At 40.3% G+C, this 18,284-nt stretch overlaps 1 protein-coding gene across 1 annotated transcript in view; it reads right to left on the bottom strand.

Annotated features, from left to right (window-relative positions):
• Positions 1–16,184, bottom strand: part of tafa3a (TAFA chemokine like family member 3a) — a 31,993-nt gene extending 15,809 nt beyond the window's left edge. The window contains exon 1 of the mRNA XM_070902854.1: positions 16,073–16,184. Within this exon, the coding sequence (XP_070758955.1) occupies positions 16,073–16,184 (112 nt within the window). The remainder of the gene's footprint in view (positions 1–16,072) is intronic.
• Positions 16,185–18,284: the final 2,100 nt, after the last annotated feature.

The following is an 18,284-nucleotide window of genomic DNA, read 5'->3' as shown; positions in this document are numbered from 1 at the left end:
GATGTAAATGTTTGAATTCATCAAGGAACTGCAACATGACAGGTAAGAAAATAAATATCATTAATAACCTCAGACAGGGAAATATTCAGATAAGGCTATTTCATAGTTAGCTACACCACTCTGATGCAACAGAAACACTGATAAGAGAAAAATATGAAGCACAATATGATTTATTTTTCAATGATTGTGTTTCGAAACACAGAGGAATCCATACACAGTGAATCACAGACCGGATTTATACTGTTCTCAGCTGTGTACACTCACATCTTCACACCTACTCGGGGAGCCAAGCTTGTATGGAAGAAAAAAAAACATAATTACTGAAGTACATTTCAGCTTAAACATTCGAATAATTGAACCAATTACACAGCAATTTACAACAAGTCACTTATTAAATACACACTAATCAAGAACCTGTTCATCTGGACACCAAGTGCAGAGATCCAAACAAGCGCACTTGACAGACCTCAGTGACCAATCAGGGGAGGCTGAATCGAGTGCCCAAAAATGTTCAGTCGAATCAACGTCAAATCAAATGCTACGTCTTGACCGCCTTGTTGACATGAACAGATGTATTAGCCTGACAGGAAACAAACTTCTTTATCCACTGAGGCATGAAGCAACAAGTCCGGCATCAGTAGGCTTTCACCACAGAAGGACAGAGAGTAAAATATACAGTTTGTATTTTCTGTTTCAATCCGGCCTCACGCAGCGTGCCGCCAGCCGGCCTTTTTCAGTCGGTAAATGCAGAGGCAGATCAAGACACTGAAAACAGAGTCACGTCCTGGCCACAGGCCCAGACCGCGCCAACAGCAGCAGCCATAAAAATAGAGGTTGTAGGCCATACAATGGAGACACCCTATGAATTAGTAATGATTCAAATCATACTGTTTGCTCCAGATGCTGATAACCCATTTTGGTCAACTCAAAAGCCTTTACATGCTGGACACAACTAACTGCAGCATATTTTCCAGGTAAAGCTGAGCCTGTGATGCTTAAAGGACCACAGCTGCCAGTTTCACACAGCCAAAACACTCATTAAAAGGAAATGTGAGTGGCTGTTAAAAATAGTTCCAGGTAAAACAATTCAAATGGCCACATTAAAAAAGTCTGTTAATGTGGCTGTAAACCAGAGACACACTGAGGTATTGGTTTGGGAAACATTTATTCATCTTGCCTGGTGAGAAACATGAAGCGAAATCTCACCAGACCAGTGTTTAATGAGATTACCGTATTCAGAAAAGATTGACTCATTTCCATCCAGCTGTAAACCTGCTGAGCTGACAATCAGGCCGAGCAAGACCCAAGAAAAATAATCGAGAGAGAGAGAGAGAGAGACTGAAGCAGGAGTTTAGCTTCAAGGGAAATATTTGTCAACCTGCATGTTACTCCCATATTTTTGTCCATGATGAATATTTAGCACGATAACATTTTATTCTCCTCCTAGATTGTAGAGATATGGCAAACGTTAAGGATCAACTGTTGCCTAGCTGTTAGCTACATCCAAAAATGAGCCTTTCAGCGACGGCAATTTAGTTACTTAATTTAAAGAATAATGTGTTAGAGTACTAAAGTAAGTTATTCTCAAACCAACCAACTGCAACATGAGATCATACTACTTTCACTTACTAAAATAAAGTGTGAGTATTGCTTGCTCATCTGTCTTTATTCTCATAGGACAGTTTCCTGGTAGCATTTTTCTTTTCTTTTTTTTAATCTTTTACTCGCTGAGGACGATCTTTAGAGAGAAAGAATATAGAAACAGATGAGTGGGCTCCCACATTCCCCCAGTGTATGCTTTAGTGGTTTAGATGAAGTCCATGTCAGTACCATTCATCTGGCTGCCAAGATGTTAGAGCCCACCACTGACTGATCAATTGGAGTCCCTCAAGGAATCATACAGCCTTATAAGTGAAAGGCTACTGAAGTTATTAAACCAGGGACAGCAGCGGCAGAGAGGCACAGAAAAGACTTATACACAGACTCAAAGCCTTCTGCGAAGAAAGTGTTGTCTTGACACGGTTACTCATTCTCTAGACAGTCGCTGAAAATGTAATAAGGGATGTTCAGACACACCATCAGCGAACCATTATAGTCTCTTTCTCATTTCATCACATATGATTTTCTGCCGCTTTTAGCGTATAACACTGTATGTGCATTTTTCATCATCTCATCTTAACGGTGCAAGACATGGTACAATATAGGGCGTTTTTCTACAGTTTTCTCATCTACAGCAAGTACTTGAATGAAAACAGTCTGGCTCACGTATCCCATGATTGACTATCTCAACATGTATTTTGATCTACATTCAGATTTGGAAACATTCTCTAAATATTAGAAGGAAAGGGCTGCAAACTTAATATCTAGCTGTAATTACCATTTGATTTTATGGACCATCACTAGATGAAGTGTCATGCTTTGGCTTATATGTTCTTGTTGTAATGTTACCATGGAGAACATTAACTAATGGTCAAATGTTTTATTTTGGAAGGGAATTAGAAATCACCTCTATGGTCATTCTTGTTAGCAGAGACTGCTGCACGTCTCTGTACTGTATTATCTTGTCTCGTGCACTGATATGTGCAATAATATGAAAAGGAGAAAAAAAAGACATTACTTCAAAATGGCCTGAAATTGTCATTCTGATGCAACTGGGCAAAAAAGTTCTTTTTTTATTGCATTTATTGAGTTGTTTTCTGTGCTACTTGGAATTTAATTGACGTCAACCGGTCTGAATATATGGCAACATTGATTTAAAACTCTTACAAATGTCTGTGTGAATGTAAAAACTGAATTGCTGCAGTGTTTCTGTTACCAATCCCAGGGCATTTTTTTCTTTATAGCCATCAAAGGCAAATGAGACCATCCGCATTAAGACTATTTCTATTTGCAATACTTCTTTATGGCACAATATTAATCTCACATGGACACAACTAGAGACACAGTACATTAGCCTGTGTCATTAGCACACATCGTGCAGAAAAACTATTTTTTCGAAACTGTCCCTCTCTTTTCAGAACACACATATGGCTAAAGGTTACGGATGACTGGGGGGAGAGAGAGCAATAATGCTAATAGCCAACTCTTCCTTCTACACATTTTTTTTATACTAAAATGATTTGCCAAATATGTTTCGGTGGAAGTATAATTGCTCCACAAACTCCACAAGATACCTTTAAAGTTAGGGAAAGAACATGGTCTTACTTAAATATTGAAAACGTCAGTGGGTTCCATCTCGCGGTTCAAGCTTCAATATTTAACCAAGATCGAAATATTTCCTTAACCAAGAGCTTTGAGTTGCCAAAACATCAACATCAACGTAAAAATGCTTTTGGATGTGTTGACAGTGTAGACTTTGCAGATATGTTCAATAAAGCATTTCCTTGTATTTGAAAACATAATTTCTGCAGCATTACATTTCCTACAACACATATTTCCTAACACAAATGAGCTTTCTATGAACATAATTATCATGGCTACGGTACAGCTTCAGTCCAGGGGGCTGCCAAACTCCGCAAGAGTCCAAAACTCCTGGTAGTCGCTTTAAAAGACGGAGAATCCAGAGGTTCTGACATATGTGAATAAGACCTCCTTTAAATAAGTAAGCCGTTTTCATTTCATTCATTTTGGATGAATGGCATTTGACTTTGCTTTGTTAACATAATATTAGTAATTTAGATCCATGGTTTACAATAACCTGTATAACATCATATTAGAGCATGACTGAAAGTGGATTTTCTGTAGCGCTCCATGCCCAGCTTCACCATGACTGTGTTGGTCTCCACAGAGACAAAAGAGAAGCCAGAGATCCTCTACTCCTGTCTCTGGTATCTCATCTGACATGCACACATGCTGGTTATCTGTCAAGCAGATGTCATGTCTGCTCTAAACGGCTGCCATCTCTGCTCTCCAACTGGATTCCCATGTTTTTCATCTTGAGCAGATTCCACTGATGCCTTTCAGAGTTGAGTGACAGGCACAGTGTCATGAAACATGGAGGGTTGGTGCAACTAAAAGGGGATGAGGGTCCCCAGTTAAACTGTACATTTCTGTAACAATGACGGAACCACACTGATCTGAACCGCAGACGGATCCATCTCCATTAAACGAAGGAGACGACAGACGACGTTAAAAGTAGAGCAACGAGCGCAGTCTGAAAATACGAAGAATGATTTTCTTCAAATGACTCATAGCTGAGGATCAAAGATCATTCTCCTCTAAATCAAACTGTCATGTAATTACATTAACAGTGCTGTTAACTGAGAGGTATATTTAACTGCTCTAAATCAAACCTCGCCCTGGAAAACAATATTATCTCGTTAGTGGTGAGGCAGCCACCGGCACTGATTCCCTGTTGAATTGCGGGCCGCCCGAGGACACTATTAAAGGAGCATCTGACCTGTCCACTCACTGACAGCTCAATATAAATGTTCCTCTTTTTAATAGACCATCTTGCTGAAAAATATGTCGACAAACCTTTTAAAAAAGCCATTTCAGGAGAACTCCAATGGTTCCACCCATTACATTTTATGCTCCAGTCCATTCACATAAACTTGATGCTCAGCCTCGGTTGCTGTTTTTATGGTCCGATGTGGACACTCTGCACTGCACTTCATTCCTGGGGAGATGTGAGCCAGAAGGCGAAAAGTCATGGAGCGCAGCCGGAAGATGGAGGCAAGCAATTGATAGACTGCATTTTAGAAGCTTATATTTCACTTTATTCAGTCAGTATCCAGCCTCTAGTGAATAACTACCAGGCCATAGCGTTAGCATTACTTTAAAATAAAAAAGGAAACTACCCAAGGCTGAACGGCTGACGAGTTTCTCTCTGACTTCCTTCTCAACATCGCCTGACTACAGATGAGCACTCATAAATGTCGGTTAGGATTTATATTATCAAACTGCATGGGAAAAAGGTTTCCGGGGACAGTTGTTAAGGCAAATGTGTTATATTTACGATTGGGGGGGCTGCAAATCTATAATAGTAAGTACAAGGAATTAGTGTTAAGAGAGGACATTAAACTTTCCCGAACATGTTCTCACACATCTTGAAATAATACTATATGCCAATTTAGAGACAGATGTCGAGCTGTTGGAAAGCCTTCAACGGTCTTAATGACGGCAGAGCTCCAACAACCAGCCCTCAGAGGGAAAAAGGAAAGCCATAAGATGAATTTCAGTTGATCATGACGAACACGTTACATGTCTCAAAGCAAGCTGTTAGAATATTGTTCTTTTGCTTAGAGTTTATTTATCCAAACCAGGGGATGTAAACAGGAAGCACAATATTGCCATGGATTCAGTGAGTTACACTGTAGGCTACAACTACAACCCATTTCTTTAGCCTGTATTTACTTACATTTTGGCAAATTGTCACTATTAAAACTATGCCGAATTAGCCATTAGCAGTTTCTGTTTGCAATGTGCCCATGAATTAACCGACAACTATCACTGGATTACTGTGATACTGAAGAAAACTTCAAAATGTGATGACTCTCAGGCAAGTTCTGGAGTTAGAAGAAGCGATTTTGTTAACATTTGATCACAATGGACATCAGAAACTCTGAACTGAATATAATATGTGTATCATGGCATCTGTTCAGGTTCAACTAAGTTATGATGTTTTACGCACATTGCAGCAATCTGGCGCTTGGGGTTTATGTGTGTCACAGCCACTGTTGCTACTGTTGACCTTGCTGTTGAGCCAAACTACAATAACTAACTTCCTGTTATTTTTAGAACACTGGCAGCACCTGTCCCTTTCACCTCACGTCGTATCTTTGCCTAATGTCGCTCCCTCTGCTCCCGCCCCTTCAACTCTCTCTGGTTAAAGGTACATTTAACTTCTCTGTAAAGCACGTATCTGTATTTTTAGTTATTAAATATGCTCTCTTAATTAACTGACAAGACTTCACTGGACTACGAATCAGGCACTTTGAGTAAAGTTGATTTGGATACTGGTATTAAGGTTAACACTTCAGGCTTTTCAAGTTCAAAGGACTGAGTCCTAATTAATCAACCACCATTTCACCTTTTGTAACTTGTAACTAGGAGCATACCAGAAAGAGACACATTTCTTGCGTCTTTCTAACTTTTATTTTTTAATCTTCTGCCTGAACTCACGGTAGACTCTCGGCAGGTGGCCATTGCTCTTTGAAGTCTGTAATCTCTGTGCACCACAGGAACCGTCCAGACATCAGGTTGCAAATATCAAATATGTTTGATAAGATAGGGGCACCTCAGATCAGTCTGAGAGTCAATCACTGTGGTCAAGAGTGAATTTGTAAACCCCTCAAACTACCAATACAATCTGCTCAGGCCATCAGCTTAGAACCATTTCCTGTGTGGCACCTGCTTTATACGAAAATGCTGCATGTTGAACTTTGATGCACTAGTTTAGATGCCCTACTATACTGAACTTGACGGTGTAGATGACAATAGGTGTGAAGGTCGCACTGCTATATATAAGTGTGTCCCCTTTTACTTGAAAACCTTCCCTAAAAGTTAAATACTTTGGTGGATATACTATTATCTTTTCCTGGCTTTCTTTCTGTCCTCCATCTGACTGGTCCTGTACTAACACGTCTTAGGCTTCTTTAAGTATGGCTGCACCTGCCTGCTTCTGTTTCCATCACGACTCAGACATCCCAGCCGAGCCATTAAAACTGCTATGATACGCTCTGTAGACATATACTGTGTGTGTGTGTGTGTGCCACTCCAGAAAACACTTGTAGTCGTAAGCATTTACATGTACAATTCTTACAGCCTACGGCGGCTCATTCAGTATGTGTGAGCTCGAATTATTCTATGGAAGTAGACATCAGAGAGGCAAACGTGTAATCCGTGATTCCATGCTGGTATACATGCTGCTACTACTTCATTGACAAAAATCGGGAGGATGAAGAGATTTTTTTTTCATTCCTAAACAAAATATTCTTCGGTGCTGCATGGTGCTGGGAGAAGTCCGAACAACCAACCCACGCCCTCGTCACCACAGCATCAAATTATTGTACAAACTTTTACCTAAAGTTTTTTCCTGTACATGTTATTTTTTTCTTTGTCTTTGGGCAAATACAGTTTTTTCTTCAACATAACGTTTAACTAACTGCATCACCTTTAAAACACATCTGCCCAGCATCTGTCTGCTTCTATTAATCTATAATATTTTTCTTTATCCAAACCCCCCCCCCCCCCCCCCCTTTATCTATTATATTTTTATCTTAATTGTATACACATGCTTTCCTCCTTCCTAAAAAGAAATCTAGATCATAATAAACTGCATACGCACCACATCCCTGCAACAACCACCATCTTGCACTCATGACCTTTCTTCTGTCTGGGTCTTTGTAATGTAATGCTTGTCTCACTGTATGTATGTCATGTCATGCCTGTCAATGTTAAGTCACCTGGCATGTTTTGTAAATAGACAATGTGATTGTTTGAACAGTAACATATTACTGTAAGACTCTTATATGACCCATATGAGAATGAGGGAAACTTCTAGGTACTAGAAAACAACTACACCTATTTTAGTGAGGTGCTCGGAGGAGGACAGCTATTGCTCTGATGCAGTCATTTCATTTTTAATTTCATGTATCATGTTTTTACTGTTTTGTGGTTTGTATCCTAAAGACGGATGCAAACCACCACAGTATTTGAGTGACATATATAGTGCACAGGACATGGGATTCATATTAATGAGCTCAAACGTCAATTGACATGGTATAGACGATAGGTCTGCAGAAGAATTAACGTGGTCAAGTAAAGAAAGAGCAAAGATGAATTGTAAATTCAAAAAATACAGAATACAAACATATTTGTGCGTATATACAGTATGCAAATAGAAGAGATGGCAAAGACTGACCTTTCTATGGACTCACTGTGTATTGATTTCATTGTGAGCTCATTGATTTGAATCATGAGCCTGCTGATTATTCGTAGTATTAAAACATGAAAAAGAGACTGCATCAGAGTTAAAAGCATACTGCTTTCCCCCTCCTTCTTTTAATATTAGCAACACTACCAGAGCATAGGAACAATATGTTTCAAAGCTGAACGATGGCACTATTTCTTCTTTATGACACAAACTGTAATAAGTTACTAATTCCAAAGTTAATGTTATGTAGCAACATGCATCAAACAGCCTCTCATATAACACAGTCTGTAGAGCAGTGAATCACCATCACTAACAAATTAATCACTTCAAGAATTCTTCAACACATTAAAATTTCAACCGAGCACGGAAACCCTGTGACAAAGAACAGAGCAGTGGCCAATTTGAAAGGGGACTGTACCTCCTTGTGCTGAGCTTCAACCAAGCATGGACCATTAACAGCAATACAATTGACTAACTTTAAAGGAGGTTGCTCTAATTGCTGGGTAAGGGCAGGCTTTTAGTTTGTAAGACCCAATTACTGCCATGCTGTTAGCACTTCTCCACTAATTGCATTCATCAGCTGAAATCGTTATCACCAGGCTCTCCTTCGATTTCTATCAGAATCCAAAAATCCTCATTTCTTTGAGTTTCAGAATAGCTAGAGGTAACTCATAATGTGGCGAGGGATAATGGGTTTACATTTGAGCTGTAATTAGAGAGGGAATGGAGATGGAGGACTGCTGGCGTATCTGATTCTGACACAGTATGAGTCCTGTATGCCACAGTGAAACACAGAGACAGATTTCACTCGAAGCCATTGTCCCGGTCAGCGTTTGCTTGAAAACCCAGATCACATGTGGATTGACCTTAATGTAGGTAGAGATTTAGTCCAATTTTTTTTTTTATTACAAGTTGCATCTTGGCCATCATTTCTATAATAACGTTGTATTCACAAACGCAATCGATCTGGGAACACGGCAACAATGTGGTCGATCAGACAGGTTATAAACAAGCCAACTGTTTATCCAGGTTATCTAAACCTGTGATTCCCGGCAAGATGCATTTCTACAGATGATGATTTTATCAAATGTATAGGCCAAGGCAGAAAATGAGCACACAAATAGGATTACAAATTAGTCTGATGAACTATCATATATGTATATTGTCACAATTACTAGTAACCTTCCAGCTACTGGTCTGAATGCTGTCAGTTATTGTCAAGTAATCCCTCACTGCACAAAAAAAACTGCATACGTGCACTATAACGGTAAAGATCTTGATATACTCCAAAATAGACATGATCAACAGGGCGGACAGCTGACACACTTGCTTTTATTTGCATCTGCACAGGCGGACCTTTTTACACACATCCGAGCAGACATGTGCCGATAACACCGAGCCTTGCAGCTATGGGGACACTATAGCCCTTTTTAAACAGAGATCCCACAACGCTGCCATAATGAAGACCCGTCATTACGCCGGCTTTGCTTTTTTACACTGACCCAAACAATGTTTCCAGGAGAAAAAGAGGCGTGACGTGTAACACAGCAGCATTGGCGTGTAGTGAGCTGGCTCGCCCATTGATACGGCTCTGTTACTACCTCCCCTGCCGGCTTAACGGTGGAACAATGCCCCCCCCAAATTCCATGTTCGCATGTTTCATACAAAACGGCGAGGCTGTATAGAAGGAGCTTATGTAGACACACGAAAAGCATAAATTGAGCTTATGTGCGGTAGGTGAAAGTAAAAAAAAAGAAGAGACAGTTTGTGTACTATTTTCACCAATCTTTCTCTTTCAGATCAGTGACTGCTTGTGTTTGTTTCCCCGTTGGACATCTTTTCAGCAATGTCACAGGCAATTCACTTGTTGATAATAATGACGGTCAAAACTACAAAAATAGGCCTCGTAGGTTGTACAAAACCAGAATTTCCCTTTGAACTTGTAAACGTAGCAGATGTATAAAAACACATTTCAAATTTTTATCACCATAACATTACACACATGATAAAAAGAACAAGCTCAGGAGTGAACTTTGATTTCCTCTAAGCATGTGAATAAAACTATTGACATTCTCTCGGCACATATACTATCCCCCTGCTCCCCTCCACTGGCTACACAACCACACACACAGAGGATACAACCAAGGCCACACGCAGCCACTCATGGCTCATCTATACAGCTGCCATTCAGATGCGTATAGTAGAGGACGTTTGATGGTTTTCTAATCTCGGTAGCTGCCACCGGGAGATGGGGCGAGCTGACCCCTGTCATCCCCACAGTGCATCTCAAACAGCCCCACATCTCCATCTCAATCTCCCTCTACTCGCTATCTCCGTCCACCATTGTGTCATCCACCTGCTCTCCAAATGTCAGGACGAATGCTCCGCAGCCGCATCCCCGCGCATCCCCGGGGGAGGGGTGACCTGCTCCGCCGCCGCTTGGTATAATGTCATGCTACCCCTGGGCAAGGGTTCCACGCTGACCTGCTTTGTGGAGTGTGCAGCAGGCTGGTGTATGCTACCACACAACAACAGAGACAAGATACAGTACAGAAAAAAAAAAAAATATATAAATATATTTAACTAGAAGAAGCCATGTACTGAAGCTCCTGATGAGAAATAATGGGGTAGAAAATGCACAGTGGGTGAGTGTGTATCCAGTTGGCTGGGTTATGTTTCCTCACTTGAATTCTTTTCCCTTAATTTGTGTCGGTGAACTGGCAAATGAGGCACTAATTAACCTGTGGAACAGCCACTAAAACAAGTGGCTTGTTTTGCAGTCCGACACAGTCATGGTTCTCTTCCCTCCTCTATTGCTTACTTTTGGTTCCTCTGGCAGTGACTTTCCAGAGAAACATGGAGCCCCTGAACTGAAAAAATTAAGTAAATGGTCAGGCACATACAGTGATTGTATATGCTATTGACGTACTGTACCAAAGTTACCTTAAAGGTAATTTTCATCTGCAGTCTTGGCCAATTAAAACATCAACAAACACAACACAGCAGTCCATCACACACACCATGTCAGAAGCAAGTATATGACAGATTAAAAGTAAGGATGTCTCCTTAACATCATCTTTATCTTGAAGTGCATGTCTCTAATTATCTTCATCAAGGAGCACGATGGAAGAGCTTTATATTTCTTTTTACACTCTATTTGAATTATTCAAATAACAATATTATTTACTGATGCTTTCAGTTATATTTTTGACTAGTCTGGTAATCTCTTACTATATTTTGTCAGTTTTGAGGCTCCACAGCAAAATGTGAATAAACAGAAAAGCTGAAATTGCTTAAGTATAAAATAAAGAGACTATCATGCAGTATAAAAATAATACATTTTCAATCATCCTTTTCTATTTATATATTTCTTTACCGGTATACTGTGAACCCCCAGAACATGCATTGTTCAAAACACAATAACTAAATCTGCCTCATAGTTATTCAAAGTTTGACTGTCACAAATTATATTATTTTGAATTTCTAAAATAATATAAGCCTTTAATGTCTAAAAAAAAAAAAAAAAAAAAAATACTGTGATGCTGATCACGCATGAAAAGCTCTCTTCCCAGCATTTTCCCCTCCAGGCTGGCACAGAGAAACAACTCTAATTTATCTAGTAAGCATATTTTATAATAATATTTTTCATTAATGTGACACCTCTTAATACATCTTTTTCAAAAATTAATCTGACAGGGGCAGTGGGGAGAGGGAAAAAAGTTAATGTCAGGCAAAGAAAAAAGTAAAAAAGTATATGTTGGATATGTTCTGCCATTAATTTGGGCTCCGGAGAATCAGTTTGTTCCTAATATGAAACACTGAAAATGAAGAGGGAAAAAAGTTAAAGCCAATTTGCATAGAATACACACACAAAAAAAATCCCCTCAAGCATGAAAATCAGCTTGAGAATGAGCCATTAGAGTGCGTCGCACAGTTTTTAGAAAGTCTCTACCATAAGCAAATATGGAAATATTCCACTGAATTCAAATGAGAGCCAGTGCACAGTTTCATCTTCTTAATAAGGCTGCATGGCCCCTTGTGTGCATGTGAATATAGAACGGGACCTTGATTTAAACCCAGCGTAAACCTGAGCTCCAAAGTCATTTTGATTCCAATTTGCAGAGCTATCCATGAGCTATGTGGCTTAATGCCTTATATTTAAAAATGTAACAGAGTTTATGACCTGTAAACGGCACTGCTTAGAGTGTTTTTATCTCAAGAAGAGGGAGCCGCTGCCACGTTGCATCACACAGCCTCAGTGGGAAATGTGTTTTTCACGCCTGTTTTCCTCTCTACCACATTTCAGCGCCTGCCCTCGCAGACACTGACCACCAAACCTCAGAGAACTTGATTACGGCTTTTTAAATGAGACAGAGTGAGTTACTGCTAAGAAGAAGGAAAAAAAGTATCCAAGTATCTAAATAGCTGAGTAATGAGGCCGCCTCACGATCTGGTCACATCATCAGTCTAAATCCTATCAGCAGGAACAAAACAAATTGTACAGCCTAAAGGTACTTGTTACCACGCTCGCTCTCTCCAGACCTCTCTCCTCTCTCGGCCTTCCTCTTCCTCTCCACTCTTTCATGACTAGCTAATGAATGCAGATGGCGCTCTGGGGGATGCAGTGGTCTTATTACAGGGGTTATGTGTGCGCGCTGTAAGCTCAGCGTGCTCCAGTCATGGTGAAAGGTTCAATTGCTTTGGCGAAGACCCCACCTCAATAAACAGAGGGGCTAAAGAGGTTTGTTTATTGGGCCCACCTTGACTTGACCTCCGTAGCTCAGGGACAGGCTACGTGATTACCAAAGTGTCAGTGCAGCCCAGGGGGAACGGGGCCAGGCTACTTGTGTTGGGCCCTTCTCTCTCTCCTAATAAATCACAGGAATAAGTGCACAAACCACAAGAGCGGGACAAATGCAAAACCCAAGAAAGGGCGATGTAAGTCTGAAGATTAAATGGTTTATCCAACATGTTTGCAGTCAAACAAGTGAGATTTACTTCTCTACTGGCAGTCTACAATCATCAAACAAATATATTCAGAAAATATTGAATGTATTGATTAGATTGTCACATGAGAAGGTGAAAAGTAAACATGTGATTCCCCATGAATGATGTGGAGTTGCAGTGGCCAAAAGTATGTGGACGCCTGCTCATTACACAAACCAAAACCATTCATATGCTGCGTTAACGGCCTCAACTCCTCTGAGAGAGCTTTCCACAAGACTGTGGAGCCTGGCTGCAGGGATTTTCTCCCATTCAACCACAAAAGCATTACTGATGTTGGGCAACAAGTCCTGGCTCGCATTCGGCGTTCCGGTTCATGTCAAAGGTGTTGGATGGGGTTGTGGTCAGTGATCTGTGCAGGCCAGTCAAGGTCTTCCACACTGAGCTCAGAAAACCATTTCTTCATACATCTCGCTTTGTGTACGTGGGGTGTTGTCATGTTGAAACAGGAAAGAGTTATTTCCTAAATTCTTACCACAATTTTAGAGCACGCTATTGTCTAAAATATCAACGTATGCTGTAGTGTTTCCCTTAACTACTGGGGGTGTCCACTTGCTTTATAGTATATTTTACCCCATGTTTCTTGATTGTTTTCATAAGGAAACGGGTAGGAGAAGGTGCTTTTCACTGCCATTAAAGATGCTGAGCATAATATACACACTGCATCCCGCATCCGTATTACACACTTACTCTAACAGGGTTTTTTGACTGTTGTGTGTTTACACTGGAAAATGGACAGAATTACTATATAAACTATACTGAGAGAGTAATATATGTGCCAAGAAGAGCCAATCATGTCACTGCAAATAAAGCTTCACCAGGAGCAAGAACAGTGATTTAATACTTGAGATAGTGTGAACACGCTTCATATTCAAAACTTCCTAACAATCAGCATGATATGCAGAGCTCTTTCACACCTATTTCACACTGATATTTGATCTCATCATAGTCAGAAACCCACAGATGTAATTAATAACATTAACGATGGCTCTGTTCCATTAAGTGAAGCGTGCAAGTAAGCATGTTTCTGCCCTTGTGGGAATTAGTCAAGTCTCAGGATGGAGCAACGGCAGGCACTCGCTGCCTTCGCCCCACTAAGTGCAGAATAAACATGTGCTTTTCCTGCCATGACATGACAAAATATCTTCCTTGAAAAAGTTCCATTGTCTCACAATATGAAACAGAAAATACGTGTATAGGTGGAAAAACTTAGCTTCCAGATTGTTAACAGTAAGGTGCATTTATTTCTTGAGAATGTGAAGATGTGAAGTTTAGTATGTCTGTGTTTCTGCTGCACGTTGTTTTGCATGTTGCGTATTATGTGCCTTTGTGTTGCACGTTTTGAATAACATCTGACAATGTGGTATAATGGTGTCCTGAATAATGTTTTTTATTCGCATTAACATTGTCTTTTCTTTTCATCATTGTTCTGCTTACTTTTAAATGATCTCAATTACTTTGTAATTTTAATCTTATATTCTGTTTTTAGGGTGTTTTTAGCCTTTCAGTTAACTCTGGTGCGTTTACAGAAGTGTTTATTAATGTGCACTGTCCCATAAAACAATACATAAACAAAATAAATATAGTGTATACTTTATAGTAATTGTATGTAGTGTGGATTTAGGACATATATTGCCTGAGGTGCCCTCCTCAGGCCAATACATTTCCAAAAATGGAACAATAACATATTAACACATATACTCTAACTCATAACATTCAATTGCCTCCCATGTCCTGTAGTCTCTCTGAGGATCTGAAATGAAGCTATTAAATGGTAAAACTATTCAGCAGCTGGAGAAGTAAAAAATTAGACAGAGAGTTAATTCTGCTGACATAACTTTTTCCTCTTGCATTCCCGCTCGCATTATGATGCATTTTGTTTCATATAATGCGCATCCTCTCCCCGTGCAGTCGATCCTGTCATGGCTCTGGATTTTGATGCCCTATCAAAGTGTTTTGCTGGTCAAGTTTTTGTTTTCAGCTAACGTGGAGCCGCTTCCCTCCAGCCAGTGTGTGTGTTTGTCCTCCAGTGGAATAAGGCTCATTATTTCAATGTGTAGTCACAGTTTCTACCGATACGCCCAGGGATCAGGCCATCTCTCCATTAAGGGAAATCTCTTTGAAAGGTATTGTCCCCTGCCACGTACACACACACACCAATGCACACAGATGCATGCACACACTCACTGTACTGGTGTTACTTTTTCCATGTCATGCATGACATGCATGACTTCTAAACTGATGAATTCCCATGTGCACAAAACGCAACCTTACAGCACATCTTTGCCTAGCTGGTGAGCAGAGAAACCAAGAAGGCCCCCGCTAATTATATCAGTTTCTTTTGAAAAAGTCAGTGAGGTGAACTGTGGCCAGCACATGCGACTGGCCCGGGCTGTAAAGAACTGGTTGTGATATACTGTGACTGCTGCACCAATTTATTCAGAATGCATTCAGTGAATGAACTCAACTGGAATCCATTCGAATCACCCTACACATGATGTGTTATAATGTACTGATAGAGTATAAATTGTATCATATTTTGTCTTTTATTGAGATTATTTATTGTGTCAAGGTAAAAAAAGAAAATGGCTGTGAAAATGTAAAGTTCTGTTTTTAGGAGCTTAAAATGCTGCATCTTTCCTAGTTCTCTAAACGCAGTAAACAGGAACAGAAAGAGTCTGTTTAGTGACTCCACATATATGGTTGATGACTGAGGGGTTGTTGGTTGGAATCCCTGGGAAAATGAAGTCAGAAATAAATGTACATATGCAGGGACAGTTAATGAGTCATGGTCTGTCTTCCCTCAACAATGGGCATTAAAGTCTATTCAGCGTCTTTCTTTCTTTGTTTTTCTTCAGAATGCCATTAATGCCTATGAAATATCTATCTTGCTGGTGTATTTGCCAAAGTCTGATGCTCTTGCTGTCTGTTCTCCTGCCTTTCTGAAAGTGAAACGCTCCCATTATTGTCCAAAATACTTTAAAAACAGTTTCGATAGATTAGTCTTTTCAGACTTTTCATGGGCATTGACTGCAAAAGGAGAAATACGAATGAATAAAATTAGACCAGTGCTTTCCTTTAATCCTCGGCTTCTCCAGTGGAGCTGTTGATAAGCCAGTAGTAGCAGACTGTGGTTGTTCTGGGCAAGATGCCCTGGAAAAATAACAGTGAAGAACACATGCAGTGTTGTACCTATGTGGCTTCTGTGTGACGATGCGCTGGTCAGTTGTCCCCAGAGAGACACCATACAGACGGTCAGCAGCAGCACCCTTCTGCACATGCTCTGTAGGTCCCTCTCCCGCATTCTGGAAAAAAAAAAAGAAGACAAAAAATCATCAGGGGTCAGCCATATTTGCATCACATGAACACTCAGGTGTGCAGGCCAGCTCACTTGGGCTCATGCCAACAAGCTCCCAAATCTATGGCTTGGCAGTCAGAAGTGGTCAATTATAGTAACTCCTGAAATCACAAAGCTTGGATCTACAGAGCTTTAACTGGACGCTTTTGCTGTGTTAAGGATAAGCCTGCTGAGGGCCACACACAACAGGGTTCCCCCAATGTGGCTACACACTGCCAGGAAATTTAAACAAGTACCATAACAACACATATCAGCGGCAGCCTTTTATTAATGTCTGCTCAGGTGCAATCACAGCAATCAGTGGATTCGCTCACAGCGGTGAAGTAAATCAGCTCTGATTGTTTCTGCTTCAACTTTGGAGAACTTTGACATGCAAAATCATGCCGTTGAATAGTAGTCGTCTTGACAGTGCTGACCTTTGGGAACAGAGGGCAAAGTCCGAAATGGAGGAAGCTATCAAAGCTTATTAGATACACTATCCAGCTTTATTCAACCTCCTCTGTTGGAGAATAAACAGTTCCAGAAAAGGGATGATTTGCAGACAGTTATGAGACAGGAGTTGTTGATACAAATGTGTCTTCTAATAAAACTGTGAACTTATTATCCCATTAGCAACCAAGCTAACAGGCTTGCAAGTCTGTTAGTTGGGAAAGCTTTTTTCTCTCCTCAATAACTCTTTATTGAATTAAATGATGTACAATCCTGAGAACAAAATGTCAGGTCGGACTTAACATCACGGTACAGAAAAGAAAAGCTCAGGGATCTATTGTGACTGAATAGAGCTAGCATGTTCTCAGCTGGCTAGCATGTCAACGGTTAGCTCACCAGCTACAGTAGTACACCAACTAGCCCTGCGAGAAGTCATTATGTCTCCGAGCCTTTAGCACCAAATATTGTGTGACCTGTACAATGGAGGTGAACATTTCTGATACAGATTCGGATACAGACGACTGAGAAAAAATGGTAATTTTAGTAATAATCTGGGTGAACTGACACTTTATATAGCCTGGGAGGAGAGAGGCCGCGGTGTAAGTCCCACAATGCAATACTTCCCCAAATTATTAATATACATCACCCCAAATATGCTGGAAGTAATATTTTCATTTGAGAGTAAACTGTATTATAATGTATACCTATGTGTGTTGCTGTATGTGGTACCAGACATCCATACCATTTTTTAAGATACCATGCTTAAGTGCCATGTACCACTATACCATGTAAAACTGTACCATGGCAACATTGCTACCATGTACCATGGTACACTTTTTGTACCATTGCCAATACCATGGCACAATGCTGGTGCACTGCTCAGTACCATGCTTGTACCATGGGAAGTACCATAGTAAAATTGAAAATACCATCCACTGATTGCTGTGATTGCACCTGAGCAGACATTAATAAAAGGCGGCCGCTGATTTGTGTTGTTATGGTACTTATTTAAATTTTCCTTATGGTCATTTTTTGTAAGGGATTATTGATCCCTTACAAAAAATGACCATAATATTATAATGTATAATATATAATGTTACTATAATGTAATCTGTAATGACCAATGTTGCTCCTGTAATGTAGATAGATGTTCTGACAGTCTTGTGTGCAGAGAAAGCCTATTTAACCTATATAGCAATATTTTTTGGAGTGGCTTTGTGGCTTCCTCATGTGAGAGTTGCTTGAGCAGCGTGAGTGTGTGAGACAGAGCCTGAAAAGTGGGCATCTCGTGCCAAAAGTGTGAGAGTTGGCAACGCTGTATAAACACACTGCAATTTATAATACCAATTTAGATCTGGAGACAGCTAGAACAAATGTAGTCTGTTTACTCTCTCTGTCTTCCTCTCTCCCACTTGCTGTCATCCTGCTACCTGGGAGGTGAGTAATGCTGTTTGTGTGGTCTGTCTTAATGTGCTCAGCTCAGTAATCTTCATGTACTTTCAGAGGGCTGTTGTCCAGCAATACTCTCCATCTCCATCTGAGAGGCCTGTGGAGAGCGGAACAAGCAATGCAATCAGTGGCTCATGTTACTGCCAACAGAACTGGCCTCGTCTCTCG

Source organism: Enoplosus armatus, chromosome 3, assembly GCF_043641665.1.
Source record: "Enoplosus armatus isolate fEnoArm2 chromosome 3, fEnoArm2.hap1, whole genome shotgun sequence".
Taxonomy (NCBI): domain Eukaryota; kingdom Metazoa; phylum Chordata; class Actinopteri; order Centrarchiformes; family Enoplosidae; genus Enoplosus; species Enoplosus armatus.
Note: the sequence above shows the minus strand (reverse complement) of the source record. Positions and strands in the feature narration are given on the sequence as shown.